This window comes from Balaenoptera borealis (assembly GCF_965194805.1).
Source record: "Balaenoptera borealis genome assembly, chromosome: 10".
NCBI lineage: Eukaryota > Metazoa > Chordata > Mammalia > Artiodactyla > Balaenopteridae > Balaenoptera > Balaenoptera borealis.
In genome coordinates this window covers 90514965-90535227 of record NC_138874.1, presented here as the reverse complement: position 1 = coordinate 90535227, position 20263 = coordinate 90514965, and the positions used below count along the sequence as shown (strand labels likewise).

General features: G+C 45.8%; 2 protein-coding genes across 2 annotated transcripts in view; both read left to right on the top strand.

Annotated features, from left to right (window-relative positions):
• The window catches only part of PKD2L1 (polycystin 2 like 1, transient receptor potential cation channel), a 55411-nt gene extending 46873 nt beyond the window's left edge, over positions 1-8538 (top strand). Inside the window, 14 exon segments of the mRNA XM_082408206.1 lie at positions 114-263; positions 267-367; positions 1331-1555; positions 1724-1952; positions 2633-2794; positions 2798-2803; positions 2986-3167; positions 3447-3567; positions 4416-4514; positions 4724-4845; positions 5986-6112; positions 6886-7004; positions 7258-7381; positions 8047-8538. Coding sequence (XP_082264332.1) covers positions 114-263; positions 267-367; positions 1331-1555; positions 1724-1952; positions 2633-2794; positions 2798-2803; positions 2986-3167; positions 3447-3567; positions 4416-4514; positions 4724-4845; positions 5986-6112; positions 6886-7004; positions 7258-7381; positions 8047-8220 — 1941 coding nt within the window. The 3' untranslated portion in view covers positions 8221-8538.
• A 1797-nt stretch (positions 8539-10335) lies between these two features.
• On the top strand, positions 10336-17362 carry BLOC1S2 (biogenesis of lysosomal organelles complex 1 subunit 2). Its single transcript, XM_082408193.1, has 5 exons — positions 10336-10489; positions 10864-10980; positions 14296-14415; positions 15103-15207; positions 16542-17362. The coding sequence occupies exons 1-5, from the start codon at positions 10390-10392 to the stop codon at positions 16571-16573; spliced, it is 474 nt and encodes a 157-aa protein (XP_082264319.1). The 5' UTR covers positions 10336-10389; the 3' UTR covers positions 16574-17362.
• The last annotated feature ends 2901 nt before the right edge of the window (positions 17363-20263 follow it).

Genomic DNA, 20263 nt, shown 5'->3' with positions numbered 1-20263 from the left:
AACAGAAGCATACTGGAGACAAGCTGGAGGGGTCAGGGAATGTGGGAAAAGGTCATTCTAAGGGTAAGGGTCAGGATGAGGCTGGGTCAGGTTCAACCCAGTTCGTGGTCTAGTTTGCCCAGGGCCCACTACTGGACAGTTTGTATTGGACCAAATGGTACAACAACCAGAGCCTGGGCCGCGGCTCCCACTCCTTCATCTACTATGAGAACCTGCTGCTGGGGGCTCCAAGGCTGCAGCAGCTGAGGGTCCGCAATGACTCCTGAGTGGTGCACGAGGACTTCCGCGAGGACATTCTGAGCTGCTACGACGTCTACTCCCCAGACAAGGAGGAGCAACTCCCCTTTGGGCTCCTCAATGGCACAGCGTGAGTGAGTGCCCCCACCAGTGTCGCAGGGCTTGCCCCTCTGAGCCTGACACCACCCCAGGTTTGGGAACCACTTCCATTGAGTCTTAAGGAGCCTTGGGGGTACTTGGGGGAGCTGGAGAGCATCTCTCTGAGACCCATCTGTGACTGTTTGGAGACCTTGGTCTGGGGTCACTGAGGAACAGAGAGGGTATGTTAGCAGACAGAGCCATAGCCTCTGGACTTGTTTCCACACACAGGTCACAGTCACAGTTGCCCTACTCTGGAGGCAGTCCTGCCAGAGAAAGCATCCTTTCTTGCCCAGAATTCCCTCAGGGGTACGGAGAATGGATGAAATATTGATGCTGCCACACGAGTCATGTTTGGAAGAGTCTGACCCTTGGAACTAATAGGGGAAGGCAGCAAGGGGCCAAGGATGGATGAGGAATTAGGGAAGAAAGGGGAGATGTGTGGATAGGACAGGAAAGAAGGGGAAGGAAATAAGGGTCCAGGGAGGAAAGTTTGTGGACAGAACAGAAAATCATAGGGTTAAGTAGACAGGTGCAAAACTACAAGAGCGGAAGGGGTCTTTTCTGGCTTGTGTGGGCCGGGTGCTTCCCTTATGGGGACTACTCAGGCTGGAGTCAAAAGTGGGCTTGGGTTTGTCATCCGTAGGCTTGGTGACAATGTGAAAATCAGGAGATTTACATTTGAGTTTCAGTTCTGCCACTAACTAGCTGGATTATCTCAGATATCTGAGTCTTAGTTTCCTCATTTGTAAAATGTAGATAATATTTACCCTCCCCTCCTCAAATAGTTATATTAAACAAGGTAATATATGTGAAATATATATTATATGTGTGATATATATATATATATGAAACTGTAAAGCCCAGACAATTATAAAGTATTGCCGTTGCCTTGGGAGACCAGCTTCTGGGGCTGGTTCAGACCTCTCTGTTCAGATGGCTTCTTCTGTGACAGATGGACCTACCACTCGCAGGATGAGCTGGGGGGCTCCTCTCACTGGGGCCGGCTCACAAGCTACAGCGGAGGTGGCTACTACCTGGACCTTCCAGGATCTCGACAGGCCAGTGCAGAGGCACTCAGGGACCTTCAGGAGGGCCTGTGGCTGGACAGGGGCAGTCGGGTGGTCTTCATTGACTTCTCAGTCTACAATGCCAACATTAATCTTTTCTGTGTTCTGAGGTGGGTCCCCTTTCCCTGCCTTCCCTCCATCCATGGCTCCTGATTCCCTTCTCCTCTGCTGGAGACCCTTCCCTAAACTTGTACCCTATGGTGGGGGTGGAGAGGGGAGGGGATGGGTAGAACTGTCCCAGCCCAGGCCCCACCAGACATCTCCCCCTCCTCCCACAGACTGGTGGTGGAGTTTCCAGCTACAGGAGGTGCCATCCCATCCTGGCAAATCCGCACAGTTAAGCTGATCCGCTATGTCAGCAACTGGGACTTCTTTATCATTGGCTGTGAGATCATCTTCTGCATCTTCATCTTCTACTACGTAGTGGAGAAGATCCTGGAGCTCCACATCCACCGGCTTCGTTACCTCAGCAGCATCTGGAACATTCTGGACCTGGTGGTCATCTTGGTGAGGGGCAGATATCTTAGACTTGGGACATATGGGGTGGTGGAAGGGATCTACCCTGATAGGGGCTCCAAGTTCTTCTTTTTGGAGTCCCAAGTCCTCCTTGTGACTTCTGGTCAAATCACTGAGTAACAGCTCCCTAAACCAAAGGCTGATGTTCCCCTAGCTCAGCCCTGGAAAAATCCTGTCTCCATATCCCCTCTCCCTCTGGCTTATGATCCAGGCCCTGCTCTTTTATTTTTGTACTTGATATTAAGTTCCTCTTCTGTCTCTTGCCTTCATGACCTGTCCCCTTGACAACCCCCCCACCTTTTCTCTTCTCTTCTATTAAAATTTTCTGCCTCTTCATCTTCATCTCCTTCCTATTAACAGGACACATTAATTTCTGACCAAGGCTGGGAAGTGGTGGGGGAAATAAAATTGCTTGGCTCCATTTCTCCATGGTCCTTTACAACCTACATATTTACCACTGGCCCTAAAGCCTTCTCTTGGGCTTTAAGACGTTCCCCAATCATCCTATCCAGTTCCATTTGAACCTGAGATAGTCAACAACTCAGCAGGGAAGGATGTGGTTTTTTCCCCCACCTGTCTTACCCACTGCAGTTCTCCCCTGGGACCTCACTGTTGAACTTCCCTTGAGATCCTCTTGACTCTCTGACACCCCCTGAGCCCTGTTGTAACAGCTCTCCATTGTGGATGTAGGCTTCCACATATTCCAAACCCTCGAGGTGAATCGGCTGATGGGGAAGCTTCTGCAGCAGCCAAACACGTATGCTGACTTTGAGTTCCTAGCCTTCTGGCAGACACAGTACAACAACATGAACGCCGTCAACCTCTTCTTTGCCTAGATCAAGGTACCCTGGGATTCCTCACCCCCGGCAACACCTCAGGGCATGCATTCTCCCTTCCTCAGGACTTGTCTCATTTTCCTTGTCTGGTGTGGCAACTCCTGTGGCCCCCTTAGGCCCCTGGGATGGACCGTTCCAAGCTTTTCTGTTTTCTTCCCTAATCACTTGGTTCAACATGGCCCTTCCAGATATTCAAGTACATCAGCTTCAATAAGACCATGACCCAGCTCTCCTCCAGGCTGGCCCGCTGTGCCAAGGACATCCTGGGCTTCACCGTCATGTTCTTCATCGAGTTTTTCGCCTACGCCCAGCTGGGCTACCTGCTTTTTGGGACCCAAGTGGAAAGCTTCAACACTTTCATCAAGTCCATGTGTGTGTTCTGCCCCTTCACCCTCCAGCTCTGTGGATGTGTGTATCCTTGGGGCAGCTGAGTATGTGGATGTGGGCGTGTCTGTGCTTAAGCATCTGTGTGAGTTCCTGGAAGCCCTGGTGTGTGTGCTCAGTGTCTCTGTACCCTGTTCTGTCTCCATCAGATTGGGCGGAGGTGCAGGGAGGGGTCTGAGTTCACTGAAGAGCAGTAGGGAGGAAAGTGGGATGGGGTCAGCATTGTGGTTGGGCTCTGGGTGAATCCCAGACCCTGGTCTCTCAGTTTCACTCAGTTCCAGATCATCCTTGGGGATTTTGACTACAATGCTATCGACAATGCCAACCGCATCCTGGGACCAGCCTACTTTGTCACCTATGTCTTCTTCGTCTTCTTTGTGCTCCTGGTGAGGGTCCCTCTGAGGGGTGGGGATTTGGGAACCTGAGGGGTGGAGACGTGGATGGCCTGCAGGGTGGGGTTTTGACCCCCCTCCATGTTCTTCCTAATGATTATGATGGGTTTCTCAAATCAAGGGTAGAGAGGTGGGGGAGGGAAGAGCTTCTGGATCTTCTGAGAGCTGGCTAATGTGTGGTCAGCACAGTTAGGCAGTTTGCAGAGTATAAGGGAATCTGCAGGCTCCCTCACTAAAATCAAACCCCTATCCTCCAAGGATGGAAAGAGAAGGAAAAGTGCCTCATGAGGAGAAGAGACTGCCCCTAGAAGCTTCTCCGCCTATTCTCTAAGACTCCCCTTCCTCTGGGGATCTCTGGCTTTTTCTACTACCACTGCTTTGTATTTGCTCTCTCTCCCTGCCAACCATGAAAGATCTGGGTTTGATTTTTATCAGAAAAGCCAGTGTGTTTCTTTATTTGATCAGTAGATGGGGATACAGACATGGATTGGGGATGGATGGTAAAGAGAGCACAATTTTACCCTCACCTTGGAAAGTTTCTGGCTTCAGTGACTGGTGGACTCCTACATGGACGGGGTCTGTGGCATATGTTGGGGTATCTTTGTGGTCAGGTTACTGCAGCAGTTGAGTGAGGACACCCGGTTGATGAGGGAGCATGACCCATCTGTAACAGAATTGTGCTGAAAGACTGGGCTCTGGGGACCCAGAGATGTGGGGATTAGTGGGCTGCTGAAAGCACTGGCCCTTTTAGAACATGTGTCTGGGACATTAATAGGGTCAATGGGCTCGATGCTGTTAATGGGTCTGGGAGTGAGGACCCCGCTCCCTGTTTTATCCTCCAGAATATGTTTCTGGCCATTATCAATGACACATACTCAGAGGTCATGGAGGAGTTGGCTGAACAGAAGGATGAGCTACAGCTTTCGGACCTCCTGAAACAGGTGACTACTTAGTCTCCTTGAGCCACACATGTGCATCAGGGCCCAGGTCCAAGGCTCTGTGTCCTGGTCTGTGCCTGACTGGTTAGGGGCCTGTGCCCTTGTGTGCCTTCAGCTTATCCCTGGGATCCTGTCACCCTGTGGGTGGGGGTGGGAGCAAGAGATGAAGAGGAGGCTGTGGGAACTGGTGCCTGTTTCCTTTCCCCTTCCAGGCCTACAACAAGACCCTACTGAGGCTGCATCTGAGGAAGGAGCAGGTTTCGGACGTGCAGAAGGTCCTGCAGGGTGGGGAGCAGGAGATCCAGTTCGAGGATTTCACCAACACCTTGAAGGAGTGAGCACCCAGAGATCCAACCTTCCCTGACATTGGTCTATAAGTCCTTGACCCTCAAGCATACACCCTTTGCCTATAAGCCTCTGATCTTGGCCAGTGGGCCTTTGACCTTGGTTTACAGGCCTTTGACCTTGGTTTATAGGTCTCTGATCCTGACCTTCAGAACTGTGCCCTTGGTTTAAAGGACTCTGACAATGTTCTATGATATTCTGGACCTTGTTGAACAACTCTTAGGACTAGTGTAATAATAATACCCTAATCATCGTATACATCCCTCATTCCCACAAAACTCTGATCTTAGTTCTATGCTCCCCCACAAACACAGGTCTATTTCCTTAGCCATCCTCTCCCTGCTTCCCAGGTAAACATATTAACAAGCATTGAACAAATATATTGTGAGCACCAGCTGTGGGCCAGGCACACAGTTGAATGAGACAAAGTCTTTGTCCTCCAGGAGTTCCTAGACATGTAAGCAAATAAACAGAATCACAGAACGAGTTCCACAACAGAAGTAACTAGAAGGGAGGGAGCATGGGGTAATAAAAGCACATACAAAAGCAAAGAGGTATGAAATTGAGCAACATATACAGGAGTAATAAGTAGCTGAGTATGTAAGGTATCAAATGAAAGGTCGGGCAGAGCAGGAGATGAGGCCAGAGAAGTGGGCTAAGGTCACATTGGGAAAAGCCTTGAACACCACTACTCTATTCAAAGAATAGGGTGCCCAGGAGGGATTTTAAGCAGGGAAGGGGTATATTTAGTCTTGTACTTTAGAAAGGTTAATTACTCCAATTGCATTATGAAGGATGGATTTCAGGGGAATGGAAGGCCATAGGGCAGGGGGTGTGGGGGAGAGGGCAGGTTATTTGGAGGCAAAGAGATTTCGCAATAATTCCTTTAGGAGGTGATGAGAGCCTGAACCTAGTCAGCAGAAGTCAGGGAAGGAAGAAATAGATTCAAGTGATTTCTTGGGGGATCAAATCGCTACATCTTGGATATCCTGGCTTTCTCATGTGGCCCCCTTCTTCCCTAGAGAGCAAGACTCTTGCCAGAGTCTAGCAAAAAAGAGTGGGGAGTCCATAATGGAAAGCTCACAGCCACAGCAGGTCAGAAGTCATTTCATCACCCTGTTCTCCTCAGGCCGGGGCACATAGAGCATGAGATCACTGAGCTCACGGCTGCCTTCACCAGGTTTGACCAAGATGGGACTCACATCCTGGATGAGAAGGAGCGGGAACAAATGCGACAGGACCTGGAGGAGGAAAGGGTGAGCCTGGCTGGTGGAGAGGCTACAAGAAAACTGCTCACCCTCCCCTCCCTGCCAGCACACCTGGAACACAAACCCAAACTGAAAATCCTCCGACAGATGCGCAGGAAAGGGCTCTCTAGAATAGTGGTTCTCAAACTGCTGCATATTAGAACGCCCTGGAGAGCTTTAAAAAAGTCCTCATGCTCCGGCCACACACTCTAGACCAGAATCTCTGGGGGAGGTGGGAGGCCCAGCCATCAGTCCTTTTTACAACCCCCCTGGTGACTCCAGTGCATAGCCAAGGTCGATCACCATTGCTCTAAAACATCGTCTTAGGGAGAAAAGGACCAACTGTCTGAGAATCCCTGACAATTCCTTCTGAGCACCTGCCTTCTCCTTGGGGTTCTCCAACTCTGATCCTTAGATGCCCCTGCTATGTCTGCTTCATCCCTATCCAGTATAGACCAAAAAGCCAAGGGTAAAAGGAACAGTGCCAGGACACTGTCCCTGCTCTCCCAAATGGAGTTGGCTTCTAGTGAGCGCCTCATTCATCAATGCTTCAAGGAGCTTGTGTTTTGTTTCTTGTGGAGGTGATTCTCTCCCAGAGGTTAGGCCAGCTTTGTGTTCAGCACGACCATTCTGATTCTACTGTCTCCAGAGTCTGAGAGGGAAGGGGAATAGCAAGCACTGGAGCCCAAGGCCTGGTCCTGCGATCCCATTAGAGCAGGTGATGGGGCAGGAGCTGATGGCTTCCAAGTCGTCTTCTCTCTGCTCTCTGACTTCCTGATCAGGTGGCCCTCAACGCTGAGACTGAGAACCTGCGCCGGTCCACTGTGAGTAGCCCACCAGGCGAGTCGAGTCCAGAGGCTGCCGAAGCAGGTGGCTGGGTTTCAGAAGAAGAATTCTACATGTACGTGCAGCCAGGGGGCGCAGGGCTGACTGTGTTTATGTCATCCTACCTTGAGCTTCTTTCCACAACCTTCCAATTCCCTGTACTACCCCAGGGAAAACCCCTCTCCCCCTTTAATTCTCCTGACAAGGCTGGGCCTTACCTTCCTTGCTCCCATCCAGACACATACTCTTCTGTACCCACTACCCCTGGAATCACCCAGCCCTCCACACACATATTTCTCCTCCCTTGGTCTCTCTCAAATCTTGCACAGGCTCACAAGGAGAGTTTTGCAGCTGCAGACTGTCCTGGAAGGAGTCATGACCCAGGTTGATGCCGTGGGCTCAAAGCTGACGATGCTGGAGGAGAAAGGGCAGCTGGCTCCCTCTCCAGGCATGGTGAGTGGTCTCTCACCTGGCTCCTCTCGGCTCCCACAGCTGAACTCTACCATCTTTTCCACTCACTGGGGAGAGGCAAAACATTTTTTTTTTTTAATTTGTTTTTGGCTGCGTTGGGTCTTCGTTGCTGCACGCGGGCTTTCTCTAGTTGCGGTGAGTGGGGGCTACTCTTCGTTGCGGTGCGCGGGCTTCTCACTGCAGTGGCTTCTCTTGTTGCGGAGCATGGGCTCTAGGCGCGCAGGCTTCAGTAGTTGTGGCACGTGGGCTCAGTAGTTGTGGCTTGTGGGCTCTAGGTGCGCGGGCTTCAGTAGTTGCGGCACACTGGCTTAGTTGCTCCGTGGCATGTGGGATCTTCCCGGACCAGGGCTCGAACTCGTGTCCCCTGCGTTGGCAGGCGGATTCTTAACCACTGCGCCACCAGGGAAGCCCGAGGCAAAACATTTTTGAAAGACCAGTGTTTCAGGCTCCTGGGGCAACATGTTCCCAGTAGTCAGTGAATCGTGGAGGTGGGGGTTGGAGGGAAGACCTCAAGTTGGTTGCTCTGGCCTTGAGGGCAGCCTTAGCCTCTAGGAGAGGGTCTGGGGTTGGAGAAACAGATCCAGGTAAAAGGAAAAGTGGGACACAAGGTCCTCCTCCAAATGACCTGTCCCTTTTTCTTCCAACAGAGGAAACAAGGCATTTGGGAGCACCTGCAGGCAGCCCCAGCTGTGACTCCAGCCCCCCGGGGACTCCAGGGCGGGCAGGAGAGTGGTGGGGGAGGGGTCCTAAAGCATCAGACAGCAGGCTCCTCTGTCACCACCTCCCCAGAAGCCCCCTCAGCACACGCCCTCCACTTCTAGGGCAGCGGGTCCCACCACTGCTGCTGCTGAGTCCCGCCCTGTGCCCAGCCTTCTGAGCCAATGTTTCTGTGTGTAACTCTGTGAAATACCTCCCACTGGGTCTTTCATGCCCTGTGCTCTGAACTCTGCTGTGATGATTTTTTAAAAAGTCAATAAAAAATAATAAAGGAAAGGAGGGTAATAACTTTCCTAAGCATCTGGATAGCCATGATTTGTGAAAAAAGTAGAAGCTGAGAGAACAGCAATATCTAGATGTCTTCCTACTTGCCAGTGAACCTTTTCCTCTGTGCATCTAGAGATCCACTGCCAGTACCCATGGGGTTCATGTCTTCCCTATAGGGTTTCCCTGTGAAAGAGAAGGGGAAGCCAGAGAGGACACTTTCTCTTGTGGGGAGAGTACAATGTTGCAGAGGAGTTGGAGTGGTGACTTCCCCCAGCCTTCCCCAGCAAAGTCCAGGAAGACTCAGTGGAAGAGCCTGCCTCCAGACATGCCGCTGAACACTGAGGGGGCTGTAAACCAGGACAGAGATGGAGCCTCAGGAGAAGCTGGCAAAGAAATGCCCTCAGGATTCCGAGATATTTGGTTAAAATGTGGGGGACTCTGACTCTGTCCTTCCATAGGACAATGTGGGTTTGCCTGGTGATTATCAATAAAAATCCTTAGGAAAACCAGGACTTTGCACTTGCTTCGGGGACTGCAGGGGAAAGAAGAGAGTCTGGAACTGTGAACCATCCTTGTACCTGGGCTGGAGAAAGCTCACCCCTGCTGGGAGGTGTAGAGTTGAGGCAGTGACAATGTGAAGAAGCTGGCTGTCCCAGGAGTCCTGAAAGAAAAACTTCTGAGTCATAGGAATGGTTTGAAATAGTGGACACTACCACTGGAGGGAGTGGAGACAGTGACCTAGGGAGGCCTGGTCCTTAGAGTGAAGAGATTATGGTGTGTGTGTTTGTGTGTGCATGTGTGCGCTGTTGGGTGTGGGCGGTGAGAGTGCAGATGGAGGATAAGCAGGGATAAGACAAAGAACTCCTACACCAAGATTCTGGACGTATAGGCCTGCATCCTGAGACCTGACATTTATCCCCTCTCTCTGCCCCTGTGACCTTTATCCCCCCCTCATTCTGCACCTTCCATTGCTCCCCAGTTTCTTTTTTCATCCATTCCCTTCACCCACCCGCATTCTCCCATCCCATCAAATACATTCTATACACCCAGAAGTCTTGTGAAACAGCTGAATGCAATTAAGATAACCAGAGTGTATCCTCAGTCCTAAAAAATTATGATCTAAGCTTTCTTCAAGAAAGTCTGTTTCGGGACTTCCCTGGTGGTGCAGTGGTTAAGAATCCGCCTGCCAGTGCAGGGAACACGGGTTCGAGCCCTGGTCCGGAAGATCCCACATGCCACGGAGTAACTAAGCCCGTGCGCCACAACTACCGAGCCTGTGCTCTAGAGCCTGCGAGCCACAACTACTGAGCCCGCGTGCCACAACTACTGAAGCCCGCAAGCCTAGAGCTCATGCTCCGCAAGAAGAGAAGACACAGCAATGAGAAGCCGGTGCACCATAATGATGAGTAGCCCCGGCTCGCCGCAACTAGAGAAGGCCCATGCGCAGCAACAAGTACCCAACACAGCCAAAAATAAATAAACAAAGAAAGGCTGTATCAACCCAAGAGACGTAGGTGCCAGCCTGAAGTTTGGGAAAAAAGGTCCAATGAGCTGATATTAATCTAGGACATAGGAAGGGAGAGTATTTCGCCTCAGGGATAATGCCCGAAGGTTTCCCAGAGCCTAGATGAGACTATCTTCAAAAGCAAGGATTCCTTGAGCAGTCTTTCAGTGACTAATAGCAGCCGGGCTGAGGATTCTCTGGGGAGGGGCTAACTTGTCTCCGGTCATTTTAGTCAGCAGGCTGCACTGGGCTCGACCCATCCCAGGGAGGTCCTACTAGGCTAGTGATCCCGCCAGGGAGTGGCCGCAGAATTGAGCGCATCCTTGTTCCAGACGTCGGACTCTTGGCAGCTGATCGACTCACGAAGCCTATTTTAGCTTCAAATTCGTCTTGGTGCCTACGCTAGGCTATCACTCATTCCTTGCGGTATGCCTTAGCCCAGAAGCGCAGAATCACAGGGCAATGAACCCTGGGCGGGGAGGGCGGGGCACGCCCGGCGCGCATGCGCAGGCATCCCAGACCCAGAAGCAGCGCGGGGCCGGGCATGGCGGCGGCGGCGGCCGAGGGTGTCCCAGAGAGCCACCGCGAGGAGCCCGTTCGGGGTATGTGGAGTGGATGGGGATGAAGTGTCCAGTGGGAGGCCTGGGGCTCTGGGTTACGGGTCCGAAATGCCAGGGCTCACCTGGCGGGAGCGGGCAGGTCGGAGGGGCGCGCCTGTGTGTACGCGTGTTTGTCCTGTCAGGGCGACTGAGAAGGTTTGGCCGCGGGGTCGAGTGTGAGCTGAGGCCGGTGCAAGGGAGCAGAGTTGGCGTGTCAGGTGGGGCAGGGACGAAGTGAGGGACTCGAAATTACGGCACATGGAGAATGGAGCCGATTTGATGCAATGAGGACAGGTGGAGGGATGTAGGGAGTGGCTTCTGTGGCAGGATTAGGACCAGGGCAGGGCGGGGCACTTACTCATTCTCCTTTGATCCAGATGATGCCGCCGTGGAGACCGCTGAGGAAGCAAAGGAGCCCGCTGAGGCTGACATCTCTGAGCTCTGCCGGGACATGTTCTCCAAGATGGCAACTTACCTGACTGGGGAACTGACGGGTGAGGCGGGGCCCGGGTTGATTCCGGTAGTTCCGGGCACCCCTCGCTGGAGGTGGGGTTTGGCCCTGGTAGGCCTGTGAGGTGCTTTAGCAGAGTCAGTCTGCGGCTCCCTCCCTAACCCCACACACCTCGAAACATGCCTGGTGGAAGTTTGGGGAGGTCAGGAATGTGTAGGAAAGAAGTCCATCCGTCCCCTGGAGAAATTCACGAACTAATTTCAGCAACACAGGATAAACAACGAGGTCCTACTGCATAGCACAGAGAACTATATTCAATAGCCTATGATAAACCATAATGGAAAAGAACGTAAAGAAAAAAGAATGTATATATACGTATAGCTGAATCACTTTGCTGTACAGCAGTAATTAACACAACATTGTAAATCAACTGTACTTGAATAAAAAAAAAATTCGGTACAGAAACACATAAGAATACTTAATACAGCCCTGCAGGCCTCCGTAGTGTAGACTGAGGCTGAGAAAACAAAAAAGAATCCATCAAGAAGTGCTTCTTTGGGAGAGGTGTATTTTGAACAGGGTTGTAAAGCGATTGGCCAAAAAGTGGGAAATGACTGGTGAGTGAAGTGGTATAAGCAAGCAGTTTGTTTGGCTAAGCAGATGTATTTACTAGGTTAAAGGGAAATGGGGAGTGACCTGCAGATTTAGGGATCTATTAGGTTCATCTCTCCCACCCTTTGGGACATGATTAATTTTTTGGTCCAGTGTGTATTTCCAGGTGAACACATGACCCATGTGTGGAGGAGGATCTAAAATATGAATTCTGGTCCAGTGTGGCTTTTCATAAAGGCTGTTATGTTGTTTCACTTCCCCAGGAAGTTGCTGTGAGATAAATTTATGAACCAGAATGTATGGGAAAATGCTTGGTGCAGAATAGGAGGGGTTGTGAGTCTCCAACAGCCTATTTATTTATTTGTTTGTTTATTTCTGAGCAAAAGAAACCAACAAAATCTAGATTTTTTTTTTTTTGGCTTTTTTAAAAAAATTCCAAAGATTTGGCAGTAGTAGTCCCCCATTCTTGCAAGGCTCTAATTGGCTAGAGTTGGGCATTGTCTCCTTTAAATGGACCAGCGCTGTGCAGTTTGTCCCCACTACTCCCTGTTTTCTTCCTTTTACTGAGAGAGACCTGGTGTCAGTTGCCATTTATTACTGTTCTTATATTGTTGTTTTTTGAGTAGTGGTACAGAAATGGTTTTCTGTACCAATCAATGCCTATCAAAATAGGTAAAGTAAATGATAGACTAAGACTAAGAGGATCATAGGTTCCAAGAAGTGGGAGAGTATATTTCTTTGTAGAAGTGAGTAATCTTGCGTTTAATATGCAAACAGCTGGCTTGCTTCACTCATTTACATAATATTGTTGGCTCCTGGGTATTTGAGTGTGTGACCCTTGTTTGAGAGAGACTAATTTGATAGCAGTGAGAGTATGGATATGGAGGAGACACAGAAGAGCAATATTTCAGATGAAAAGTAACGGTCTGTGACAGAGTGATGGTAAAAGGAATGGGGAGGGGAGCATGGATGCAAGAACATTATAGAAGTGGAATTTATAGGACTTGTTGAAGTGGGTGTTAAGGGATGGGAGCAGCTTAAGATGTGTCTGTAGTTTTAAGCCTGGGTGGTGTCATCAGCCAAAATAGGCAGGTTAGAAAGAGGATCCATGTTTAGTGTGAAAATAATATTTTCAGTTTTGACTTGGCTGATTTTAGTTATTACTGGGACACTGAGGTGACTGTTATCAAGACATCCAGGTGACTTCAACATGTGAGTCCAGAGCTCAGAGAGTGATCAGAGCAGGAGAAACAGATTTGGAAGTCACCTGCATAGCAGAGTGAGTTGAGGCTGTGCAGGGTGAGACTGCCAGGGAAGACCATAGAGGTCGATAAGAGGACCTGGACTAAAATCTCAGGGAATGCCTGTACTGGGCAATTAATTTGTTTTTATTAACAGTACTTAAAGTACCTAGGTTTCCAAATGATTTATTACAAAATGAATTTTAAGTGGATTGTAATTTCCCTATGATTGTCATTCTTACCTATACAGATACTTTTTTGAGTTTGGAAGGAAGCTAGCATAACCCTGGGAATGCCCATGGAAATGTGCCACCCATGTAAACCTCAGCCATGTGTCACAGCTGAGGGAAAGTTGAGAACTGATAGTGAAGGGGGTTAGATGAGAAGAGATCTGGTATAGAAACTCAAAAAGAGCAGTTAGAAAATGCTATAGCAGCCTAGGGAAATGAGTGTTTCATGAAGAGAGAGAGATCAGTAGTGTCAGATATTATGGAGAGGCCCAGGAGGATAATGACTGAGAAAAGGCCATGGATTCGGTGGTTAGGAGAGCACTGATGACCTTGGCACTTGTAATTTTTCTGGGTGGTGGGGACAGAGACCAGACTGGAAGAGTTTACATGAGTGAATGGTGAGGAGGAGGAAGCAGTGAGTGTAAGCTACTCTTTCAGAAGGGTTAGCAGTGAAGCTCCTTTGCTTTACTGAGCAAATGATGTAGGTGTACCATAGAGGGAGTGCTTTTGGGCTGGAGGAAACCGGAATATATTTCTAGATAGAGAGGAAGGTGCCAGGATGGAGAGAGAGTTTGGAAGGGCAAGGGAAAGGAGATGACTGAAGAGAGGCCCTGAAGAGGTAGAAGGATTGGGATCTGTCGTGGCAGGAACAGGAACGCTTCCGCCTCTTGAGAAGATACTAAGGTACGGAGAAGTGTGAAAGTGAGGCAGAAAGATTGAGGCAGTTTATGTCAGTGGGCTTGGCTTTTGGGAAAGTTGGAGTAAAGGCCATTTGCTTTGAGTAGGGATGGGGAAGGGCATTGAGGATGTGAGAAGCAGACAAATGGTTTGGAAGTCAGTGTATAAAATGGAGTACAGAATCACAAGTAATAAATGAGTTACTAAGAAGTGTTGAGGTCCTAGTTGACTTCATATATATTTTGATATATATATGTATTTATGCTGCAGTCTGCCAAATTATATGTTTTCATGTTGTAGAGGCACCAAGACTGTTTCACCTCCCTTTTCTTGGTACATGAGTTTATCATTTTCCTTTCTAACTAAGATCCTGAAGCTTCTGGATTTTATTTGGTTTAAATAGTTTGCTGATTGTTGCCTGAATTTCTACTTAGACATTTAGAGTACATAGGCTGAGTATAAATGTCATAGATCAAAAGTGGCCTGCTTCTTTGACATTCCCTAGGTCCTGCCTTGAACCACCATTTGGTAGTTAATTCCACATTCCAGTTATCTAAACAAATCTTAAAGGCATCACATCTTCTGTTTGTTTTAAAGCCACCAGTGAAGACTATAAGCTTCTGGAAAATATGAATAAACTAACCAGCCTGAAGTATCTTGAAATGAAAGATATTGCTGTAAACATCAGTAGAAACTTAAAGGACTTAAACCAGAAGTGTAAGTAATAATTTTTTACAATTAAACGTGTTTGTATTTAATGTTCTTTTGTGCTTGGGGCAGTGGAGAAGGGAAGGGAACATGGCCCCTGTCCTCAGGGAGCTCATTTTCTAAAAGTGAATTAGAAAGTTAAGGTGAATTTCTTCCATTGTGAGGATTAGCATGCTTTGGTGGTATGGTTATTTCTGCTTCTGAATCTTGATTTGATCCGTTTATTCCTGGAAAAACAGTGAATTAATTTAACAGTGAAATCTATAAAGGACTACTTTATAAACAGAAAACCAGAACATCTATAATTGGAAAATGCTACTTTAGACTGGTAGAATGTATTTTCCCATTGACTTATATTTGTGTTCCCTGTTTATACTTGTGTTCCCTGTCTTATATTTGTGTTCCCTTCTTGGTCTGGGAGTACCCAAGAAACCGAATCAGTAACGGAAAGATTGCTTGAGGAGCAAGGAATTTAAGAGAGGAAAACCAGTAGATGAGAGAGACTTAACTTTGTTTAGGTCACCGTCATACCTGATCAGCTAGCTACTGTCTTCTAAGGCGTCTGCCTGCTAGTGATCAGAATCATGTCACTCCACCCACTCTGTCTTAAGCAGAGCTGGAGAGACACTAGCATGCTTACTTTCCACTTTTTTCTGCACTCTTTGTTGATGCTGTGGTCTGTCTTTGTTTTTAAAGATGCTGGACTACAGCCTTATCTGGATCAGATCAATGTAATTGAGGAGCAGGTAGCAGCTCTTGAGCAGGCAGCCTACAAGTTGGATGCGTATTCAAAAAAACTGGGTAACCATTTTTATTTCTGTTTTGATTTGATGAGTACCCTCCTGCCAGTATGACCTTATATAATAAGATGGTTAACATTTATGATGTGCCTACAGTGATCTATTTTAATCTTCACACAACCTCTTGAAAGTAACTTTTTATTAGTGACAATAATAAAATAACATTTCCTGAGTACTTAATGATATATCAGGCACTGTTCTTAATATTTTGCGTCTATTATGTTTTTTATCCTTCAGTCTCTGAGGTAAGTACATGATTTTTATCCCCATTCTATTGAAGAGGAAACTGTGGTTGAAGGGGTTATAACTTGCTTAAGGACACAAAGCTAGTATATAGAAGAGCTGTATTTCAAACTAGGTCTGATTGATTACAAAGCTCAAGCTCTTCATTGTGGTTCAGCAGGCTGAAGCATCTTTAATAATGTAGATACGTGTCTTAAAAAACAGAGTAGTCAATCAAGGCTTTCTTGAAGGGTTACTTTTCCTTTAAGGAGGAAACTGGTACTAGTATTGATGCCTTGCTAATTGACTCTGGCTCTTACATCCATGATTAAAAATAATGCAGTTGTTTTTAGCCTAGATATAATTTACAGATTATTTTATTTTTATCATTGACAGTTGTTGACTACTTCAAGAGATTGGTTTGTAGCAGACTGAGATTTGACATGCGTGGTAGTTAGCAGTTTCATTGTCCACAATTAAATTTACTAAACGGTGACTGTGAACTTTAGAAGGCATTGTGCCAGATGCTTTCAAGGTTTTAAAGAAAAAGGGAATCCATAACATTGAGGTTTATTTGATGGTCTTTTAAATTTCTGTATCTTTCAAAATTGTTTTCCTAGAGAGAGGGGTAGGGATAAGAAAATAAAAGGTGAAACATACTTCTTGAAAGTCCCAGTCTGGCTCTCAGAGGGTACCTGGGACAGAGCCTGGAGAGGCAATTTCCTGTGCTTTGTAAGGCTCCTGGTGGCTCAAGTGCCAGTAGGTCTGCTTAACCCTGGTGGAGCATCTGAGCAGGTACTGTTGATAGGGTTAGAATTTAGGGAACTCATGTTAGGTTCTCAGTTCTGTGTGTGTATATTTGACTCCTTAAGTTGTGCACATTGATTATATTTGGACAGATATCCAAATATCTGTCCTTAGCTAATATGATAGTTGCCATTTATGGTATGCCTATAATTTGGATACAGTTTGGACAGCTAAGAAGACTGAAGTTAATAGATATTTTTTAATGTAATAGACGTTTTTGAATTTGCCTAGAAATGCTAACTGAAAAGTATCTTTTTAAGAGCCAATTTTAAAAGATATAACTTCTTCTCCCTCTCCCCCCTGCAGAAGCCAAATACAAGAAGCTGGAGAAGCGATGAAAAACTTATTCCTATGGGACAAAATCTTTTTTAATGTGGGAAGAATGTTTTATAAGACCTGAATCTTGAGGCTGATGAATTGTCAAAACTCCTCAAACGGCAACTATGCTGGTCGTCCCAGAAACTTTGCAACATTGGAGTAAACTGGAGGACTCTGGCTACTCCTGGAAGAACTTCTTCTGAGGCAGAATCCCTCAAAAACTCATGCTTATAACTCCTTACCTTCTACTTGAATGCTTCATCATCCATTCAGGACAGAGACTCTCTCAAAGTTTGCATAAACCTGGACTTGCCAGTAGAATCAAACGAGTGGGCCTGTTTTCCCTGGTAGCTGTTGATTACTACATTATTTTCTTAAATGGTTGGTTTTTGAGTTACTGTGTAAATGGTTGTTTTTTTCTATTAAGGATGTAATGTATTGCTAACAAGGTTCTAAATTTAAAAAGGAAAACAAAACAGTCTTGTTCTTGACAGTTTGTCACCTTGTGAATGTCAGTAATTTTCCATAACATTGCAAATAACAGAAAATCTTAAAACAATTTCAGGCCAAGTCTTCTAGACTGAACAGAAACAGTGAAAGGAGTGTTGTTGCGATAGTTTGGTGTATGTGATGGGCCCCTCCTGTCTCTTCTCTGTATGAGTCAGATGGCTGGGGATGGATATCATCTTGGCATGTGCTCCCTTTTGGAAATATAAGGACAGGATGTGTACGTGTGTGTACGTGTTAGGTGGGGAGGTGGGGCTGCCACTCGGGCTGCTACTCATTAAATAAAGCATTTTTATAAAATATCTTCCTACTTGTGTCTGCAGGGTCAGGGGGGCTCCCAGGGACCTGTTTGCCTTTCAGACTAAAGACATCAGTGGATGGAGGATACTGACTGACCAGTCTAGTTTGGAAGACAGTCAACCATATCCAGAGTTGGGTGTTAGTGGTTAGAAAGGTGTCTGAGGTCCCCAATTCCATCTCCAAAAGAGTTCTTAACTCTGTTTTTGTCATTTCCCACCATTTAAGTTCTAGTCCACCATCATTTATCCCCTTCTTCTCTGGACTACGGCTGTGGTCTCTTCTTATCTTAAATATCCCTCCAACCTGCAGTCCACGCTGCTGGCAGACCAAACTTTCTAAACTGTAAACTGGCCACATTACTCCTGCTTAGATTTCTTTCATGACTTCTCCTGGCCTCTTTGAAAAAGCCAGACTTTTTTTTAACTTAGAAACCAAACTTTTAATAAATATTTCGTATTACTTTTGTGTTTCTGAGGGTGAACTAGTCTAATGTAATTCTCTTTGGCTCTTTATTAAACTTTCTATAACTTTTTCATACAAGATTTGAAGCATTTAGCCAGATACACATCCTGACACAAATTTTGAAATTGATATACATAAATAGAGTGGACAACATCCCCAATTATATTTAGGATATAGGGTTCTCCCAAGATAGAGCTGAAAATACCATAGTTTTACTCTTTCATTCTATAAATGTAGTGTATTACATTTATTGATTTGTGTGTGTTGAATCATCTTTGCATCCCAGGGATAAATCCCAATTGATCATGGCATTTAAGTCTTTTAATGTGCTGTTGAATTTGGTTTGCTAGTATCTTGTTGAGAATTTTTACATCTATATTCATCAGGGATATTGGCCTGTAGTTTTCTTTTCATGTAGTATCCTTATCTGGCTTTGGTATCAGGGTAATGCTCACCTCATCAGATGAGTTTGGGAGTGTTCCCTCTTCAATTTTTTTGGAAGAGTTTGAGAAAGATGAGCATTAATTCTTTTTTTTTTTGTTTTTGGCACTAATTCTTTACGTGTTTGTTAGAATTCACCAGTGAAACCATTTGATCCTGGGCTTTTCTTTGTTGGGAGGTTTTGGTTACTGATTCAAAATCGTTACATATTATTGACTTGTTCAGATTTTTTCTTCATGACTCAATCTTGGTAGGTTATATGTTTCTAGGAATGTATCCATTTCTTCTAGGTTGTCCAATTTGTTGGCAGATAATTGCTTACATAGTCTTTGTATTTCTGTAGTCTTCTCTTTCATTCATAACTTTATTTATTTGAGTCCTAATTTGTTTTTGTCTTGGTTAGTCCAGCTAAAGTTTTGTCAACTTTGTTTATCTTTTCCAAACCAACTCTTAGTTTCATTATTCTCCATTTCTCTATTCCATTTATTTCTGCTCTAATTTTTATTATTTCCTGGCTTCTGCTAACCTTGGGCTTAGTTTGTTCTTTTTCTAGTTCCTTGAGGTGTAATGTTAGTTCCTTGAGGTTTATTTGAGATCTTTTTTCTTCATATAGGCATTTTTGTTTGTTCTTTTTCTAGTTCCTAGAGGTGTAATGTTAGTTCCTTGAGATTTAGTTGAGATCTTTTTTCTTCATATAGGCATTTACAGCTGTAAACTTCCCTCTTAGAACTGCTTTTGCTATATCCGTAAGTTTTGGTACGTTGTGTTTCCATTTTCATTTGTTTCATTTGATTTTCCTTTTGATCTCTTTTTGTCCATCTGTTGTTCAAGAGTTGTTATTTAATTTCCATGTTTTTGTGAATTTCCAATTTTTCTCCTATTACTGGATTCTAGTTTCATGCCATTGTGCTTAGAAAAGATACTTGATATAATTTCTATCTTCTTGAATTTATTTAGACTTGTAGCCTAATACATGATCTATCTTGGAGAATGTTCCATGTGCACTTGGGAAGAATGTGTTTTCTAAAGCCAGATTTCCTAGCATGCATACAAGGCCCCTATTTTATTCCTTTTTTCAATTTTATTCCCTGTTACTCTGACACTTAACACTGTATTGAGCTATCTTGAGCTACCTTAAATTCGAATGGATGAGATTTTTCCCATAAACTTTCTACTTTACAACAGACTTAGATTTGCTGGAAAGTTGCAAAGATAACACTGAATTCCATATACCTCAATTTAGAAAAAAGAACACAGAATTCTATGGATGAGTTTTCATATCTTAACTGAGGTTTCCTCTTCCTGAAATTATCACCTGCCCATGCTTGATAAACTTCTACTCTTCTTCAAGATTCCGTCTTGACCTCCACTGCTGGGCTGTGCTGTATTACCCCCAGAGCAGAAAAAATATCAATGTGAGAGCAGTACAGAGGCATCAATATTTTGAGGCAGTTAACTTGATTTTTCCCAAAAAAGCATTGTAGAAGTTGTGAGGAAAATCAGAACTTTGTTGTTCTTCCTTAAACTTATTTTAAGTTTTAGTTAATTTTGAATTGCTTGGCTGCCTTTGGTGAGTCTCCCATGCCCCTCAGTTGTCAGGAACACTTCCATTTCCTTAAACACTGTTGTCTCCAACCAATAAGGCCTTAATTCTCCAAAAAACTCAATGTCATGAAAAACAAAACTAAAAGGTAGGTGGGCTATTGTAGATTAAAAGAGACTAGAGGGACTTCCCTGGTTGTGCAGTGATTAAGATTCCGTGCTTCCACTTGCAGGGGGCGCGGGTTCCATACCTGGTAGGGGAACTAAGATCCCAGGTGCCCTTGGTGTGGCTAAAAAAGTGAAATAAAATAAAATCGTGTATTACAAATTTCCCAAGTACTCTCTTTTTATTTTTTTTTAAATTTACTTATTTGGTCTGTCTTGCCCACGAGAGTTACCTCATTAGGTTGGGGCCAACATCGTGCAGGGAGTTTTCTAGCAATTCAATAATTTCAACT